Source organism: Otolemur garnettii, unplaced genomic scaffold, assembly GCF_000181295.1.
Source record: "Otolemur garnettii isolate 467f Iridium unplaced genomic scaffold, OtoGar3 scaffold00081, whole genome shotgun sequence".
Taxonomy (NCBI): Eukaryota; Metazoa; Chordata; class Mammalia; order Primates; family Galagidae; genus Otolemur; species Otolemur garnettii.
Window position 1 is genome coordinate 5,019,177 of NW_003852476.1, and position 6,000 is coordinate 5,025,176.

At 34.0% G+C, this 6,000-nt stretch overlaps 1 protein-coding gene across 3 annotated transcripts in view; it reads left to right on the forward strand.

Moving 5' to 3' along the window:
* Positions 1-6,000, forward strand: part of PCNX4 (pecanex homolog 4) — a 44,132-nt gene extending 38,132 nt beyond the window's left edge. The window contains exons 11-12 of one of the 3 annotated variants that reach the window (XR_002774496.1): positions 1,023-1,145; positions 5,446-5,508. Coding sequence is in view for 2 of the 3 variants with exons in the window: in XM_012807985.2 (XP_012663439.1) it covers positions 5,446-5,697 (252 nt within the window). In the remaining variant the exon portion in view is untranslated. Of the gene's footprint in view, positions 1-21; positions 237-1,022; positions 1,146-5,445 lie in introns of those variants that run through there. The other 2 variants (XM_023515862.1, XM_012807985.2) reach the window with 2 other exon arrangements.

A 6,000-nucleotide genomic window follows, 5' to 3' on the forward strand; every position in this document is an offset into this window, starting at 1 on the left:
GTTGGGTCATTGTTTTTTCAGGAAGGACAGGAGTCATTCTGTCCCCCCAGCTACCTGTTGCTCAGGCTAGATTCCAGACATGTAAATGAGAAGTGAGAACACCCTCTGACCAATTATACTCATGGAATGACGGCTGTATCTTGGGCAAAGTGCCACTGAGAATACAGAGACCCTAATCACCCTTGCCCATTTATAAGATATTTCTATGCTGGGAGAGGAACGCTGAAAAGATTTGAGGATACTCCTCCCCTCACCAAGCAGTTATCTCCTAAAGCAGAAGTTTCACTCAGTGAGAAGCATGCTGTTATCCCACCTATCAGATCTAGAACTCTAGCTCAAAGATTTTGCCCAACTGGAGAATCATATCATTTAAAAAAAAATTCTTTTTCAAATCTGTTCTAAAAGGAATGGATTCATTTGCAACAGAATGTGTACACAGCAAAGCTTAAGATTGCTCTCAAAAACTGTGGAAGGTATGGCAAAAAGTAATTACAAGGAGATTGGGCCACTCATTGGAGATATAACTTAAACTATAAACTGGCTAGATTAACAGAGAAAACCAGGGGGAAAAAAATAGCAGAAAAGAACCCTTCAGAAGTCAGAACAAATCTCAGAGGTTGACTTCAAAAGCTATGCCTTTGAAGGAGCCCAAATTTATTTTTTATTTATTTTTTATTTTGTTGTTGTTGTAGTTTTGCTGGGGCTGAGTTCAAACCCCCTACCCTCAGTATATGAGGCAGGCACCCTACTCATTGAGCCACAGGCACCACCTAAGGACCCCAAATGTAATTGGATCAGTAATTGGATCAATTTATGCTCCAGGCCATTGTTGAAAACATAAGAGCCACATTTTTCAACCTTTTTTTAATCTCACACCACACTTGAACCTATAGTTAAACTTTGGAGCACACTTAAATTATATTGATCAAACAAATAAATAAATAAAAGAGTAAGAAATACCTACTGTGATTTGAACTTCTTTTAAAAAAAATTTCATTAATGATCTTTAAAATTTTTCACAGCACACCTGAGATCCTCTCATGGTACACCAGTTGAAAGTTACTAACCTAGAACAACCAGCTGACAATCACTGGAGTTTAACATCTGGTTGTGGAACACTTAACAGACAAGATAGCCCTGACAAGGTAACTGTGGGCATTCACACGGCTTCATTCCTTGAAGGGCAATATCTGAGATTTTAAACAGGACAAGGCCTATGGAGAACTCTGGTATTGACTTCACTAAAGTAATCCATCCATTTATTTAACAATCAAGCATATAACAATAACAAGCCCTAAGGTAGGGTATGGGGAGAACCAGTACCCACAGTTTCTACAGTGTTACTAAAATGTCCAATTTTCAACAAAAAGTATGAGATGTACAAGGAAAAATATAACCACTAGGGTAAAAAGAAGACAACAAATTGTCTGTGGGAGTGACCAGACATCAGATTTAACAAAGTTTTCAAAGTAGCCAGTATAAATATGTTCAAAGAACTAAATGAAACCATAATTAAAGAAACAAAGGAACATATGATGACAATGTCACATCAAATAGAAAATGTCAATAGAGATAGAAGGTATAAAAAAGAACCAAGTGAAAAATTCACTTAGAGGGGCTCAACAGTAATTTGAAATTTCAGAAGAAAGAATCAGAAATGTGTAGATTGTATATCAATAGAGATTATGTAATCTAAATATATAGTGAGAGAGAAAAGAAGGAAAATTAAGAGAGCCCCAGAGAAATCCAGGACTCCATTAACAGCACTGACATACATAGAATGAATACCAGAAGAAGAGGGGAGAATGGAAAAGGAGAAAAAAAAATTAGTTGAAGAAATAAAAGCTGAAAACTTCTCAAATGTATTGAAAACATTTATCTATACATCCCAAAAGTTCAGTGACCTTTCAGTAGGATTAATGGAGAGAAATCGACAGGCAAACACATCATAGTAAAAATACTGAAAGCCAAAAACCCAAGAAGCAATTACTGCTTCAAAAATGACTTGTAAATTTTAAGGAAACAGAAAAGATTATAGCTAACTGTCAGAAACAATGGAGCATATAATGACATTTTCAAAGTGTGCAAAAATAACAACAAAATGGTTGACCAAGAATTATATATCTAGCAAAGCATTCTTTCAAAAATGAAAACAACGGTATTCCCAGGTAAAATAACCTGAGAGAATTTGTTGCTGCCAGAACCTTAAATGAAATAGCAGACAATAATTTGAATCTACACCAAAAACCAAATAGCACCAGTAAAGGTGACTATAATTATAAAAGCAGTATAAATGTATATTTCTTAGGTGATCTGAAATGCAGTTGTATAAAACAATATATAAGGTATTTGGGAGCCTATAACATATAGAAATGTAATATATTTGCCAATATTTGCACAAAGGAGGCCATTGGTGGCAAAACTGTACTAGAAAAAAAGAAATGACTCCAGATGATAACATGGATCTATAGGAATAAAGGAAGAGAACCAAAAATTATAAAAAAAAAAAAAGTTAATTCCAGAGAGCAATAAATACATACTTGTTCCCTTTTCCCCCAACTTCTTTAAGTCATAAAATTATATAAAGTATTAATAATAATGAATTTTGGGTTTGTAACATTTGTGATGTAACATATATGAAACAATAACACAAAAAAAGGAGGAAAAGGGAATAAAACTTTATAAGAATAACATTTCTATGTCTCATCAGAATTAAGTTGGTATAATTCTGCATCTGCCTCTGATGAGACAGATTTGATAAGCTTTAGGTAACCAGTGAGGAACTAAGTGGGGGAAAAAAGTGAAAGCCATCATTAAAGATATGAAAATGCTGTGTTACAGAATAGTCAATGCAAAAGAAAGTAAAGGAAAAATAGAAGGATAAAAAAGACTTTAGACATAGAAGACAAAAAGGAAAATGATAGACAAAATTCAACTAAATAATAACATTAAATGGGGGTGATTAATCTAAATAAAAGGAAGAGATTGTCAGACTGGAATTAAAGATCCAACTATATACACTGTATAGAAAACACACTGTGGATTCAAAGACAAAAGAAAACTGAAAATATAAGAATTGAGAAAGATATATTATGCGATCAGCACCCACAAGAAAGCTGGAGTACCTATATTAATAACAAAAATAGACTTAAAACAAAAGTTACTGGAGATTAAGGACATTTTATAATGTTAAAAGGATCAGTCCATCGAAGATAAAACAGTTCTATATATAGCTAACAACAGAAGAACAAAATACATGAAGAAAAAACTGACAAAAATAGAGAAATAGACATTTCAACAATAATAGCTGGAGACTTCAATATCCTACTTTAGATCACGGATGGAACAACTAGGCTGATCGACAGTGAAATAGAAGATTTGAACAACACTACAAACCAGCTATACCTAAGAGGCATCTACAGAATACTCCATGCAACAACACCATACACATTCTTTTCAAATGCACATGGAACATTCTCCAGGATGAATTATATACTAGGACATAAAATTTCAATAAATTTAAAAGGATTGATAGAATACAAAGTATGTCCCCTAACCACAATGAAATGAAACTAGAAATTATTAAAAGAAAATTAGCAAATCTACAGACATGTGGAAATTAAACAAAATACTCCTAAGTGATAAATGGGTCAAAGAAAAGAAAGGAGAAATCACAAAATACAGTAGTGACTTCCTATCTGTAGTTTTGCTTTCTACAGTTTCTAATCTCTAGTAACCTTTTTTTTAGCCCATAGTCAACTATGGTCCAAAAACATCAAATAGAATATTCCAGAAATAAACAATTTCTAAGTTTTACATCCTACGAAAAGAATCATACACCACAATCAAGTAGAATGCAAGGTTGGTTTAACATACAAAAATAAATTAACATACTATCTCAGGAGAATAAAGAAACAAAAAAACACATCATCTCAATAGACACAGAAAAACCATAATAAAGACAGCTGGGAATAGAAAAAAACATCTTCAACTGGAGCATCTGTGAAAATTCCATAGCTAATGTCATAATTATTGATGAAAGACTAGATGCTAAGATCAGGAGGACAAGGATATCCGCTCTTCCCACTGTTACTGAACGTTGTACTAGATGTTACTAGCCAGGTTTAATGAACTGAATGTTTACATCCCCCTCAAATTTATATGTTGAATTCCTAAACCCCAATGTGATGTTATTGACAGATGGGGCCTTTGAGAAGTATGTAGGCTTAGATGAGAACATGAGGGTAGAGCTCCATGAGGGGATTTATGCTGTTAAAAGAAGAGGAAGAGATACAGAACTTCCTATATCTCTGGCATAGGACAGAACAAGAAGATAGCTATCCACAAGCCAGGAAGATATCCCTCATCAGAACTTGACCATGCTGCACCCTGATCTCATATTCCTCCCAAAAGAAATGAAAACAGATCCACATAAAAACTTGTACATGGGGCAGCGCCTGTGGCTCAAGGAGTAGGGGCTGGCCCCATATACCAGAGGTGGTGGTTTCAAACCCGGCCCCAGCCAAAAAACTGCAAAAACTTGCACATGGATATTTATAGCAGCATTATTCATAATTGCTAAAAGGTGGAAACAACCCAGCTGTATACCAACTGATGAATGGATAAACAAATTTTAGTATGTCCATATAGTGGAATATTATTCATCCATAAAAAGGAATAAAGTACTGATACATGCTGCAACACAGATGCTAAGTGAAAGAAACCAGTCATAAGAGACCACATATATGAATAATTTCATGTGGAATTTCCAGAATAAGCAAATTTATAGAGATAAAAAGCACAGTAGTTGTTGTTTCAGGCAGGGAGAATAAGAGGATAGGACTGTGATGGCTAAAGAGTAAGGATTCTTTTTGAGGTCATGGTAATGTTCTAAAATTAACTTTGATTTAACTAGTTTGATGAAAATATTTCAAATTGTATATAAAACTAGCACATTGTACCCCATGATTGCATTAATGTACACAGCTATGATTTAATAAAATAAATAAAATTAACTTTAGTAATAGGTGCACATATCTGCAAATATTCGAAAAAACACTGAAATGTACACATTAAATGAATAAATTATATGGAATGTGAATTATATCTCAATAAAGCTGTTTATTAAAAAGAGCTTATTGTATGATTCTCCACTGACTAGATTTATGATTTATGCATTGCTGAGGTGAGGGATCAGAGAAGGAAAATGAACAGTAAGTAGATTTTGCTGTTTGGGTGATTAAGCAGAATGGATGCCAGAGAGTATTTCTTGTGGTACTTATTCAAAAACCTAAGGAAATAAAGGTGGGTTTTGACTCTGAATTTGAGTTTTCATCTTGGGAGAAAGTTTTCCTAAATGCAATGATATTTTTCTTTAAATTTGTAAAATAAAGGCCTTAATGTAATCTCTTTTATCTCCCCTCCTGTCTTTTCATACTATAAAAGGGAGTTTACACTGGAAGAGTACTTACCCTTCAAGAATTATTGATATACGTTGGAAAGTTAAATGCTGAAGCTGTTAGAGGTCAGTGGGCCAATCTCTCATGGGAACTGCTTTATGCCACAAATGATGATGAGGAACGTTACAGTATACAAGCTCATCCACTACTTTTAAGAAACCTTACTATACAAGCAGCAGATCCTCCGCTCGGATATCCAATTTATTCTTCAAAACCTCTCCACATACATCTGTATTAGAGCCTGTTTTGACTTGTGATATAATGTCATCAAATGAGGTGTTTATATTTTTCATTGTACAAAAGTTAGCAGTGTGATTCCTATGACTTAAATGGACTTTTCCCTAACCCCTTCAAATGCCTGAGAAGAGCTAAGCTCCTTAAAATTGATTCTTTTTGCCATCTTAATGGTTTAAATGACATCTTTGTCTAATGTGAAAGTTAGAACTAGTTGGCCAATATTTGTGCCCTCTGGATTGTAATATGCTTTGGGAAATATGATAAAACATTTGTATAATATTAAACAATGATTTTTAATGCCTTC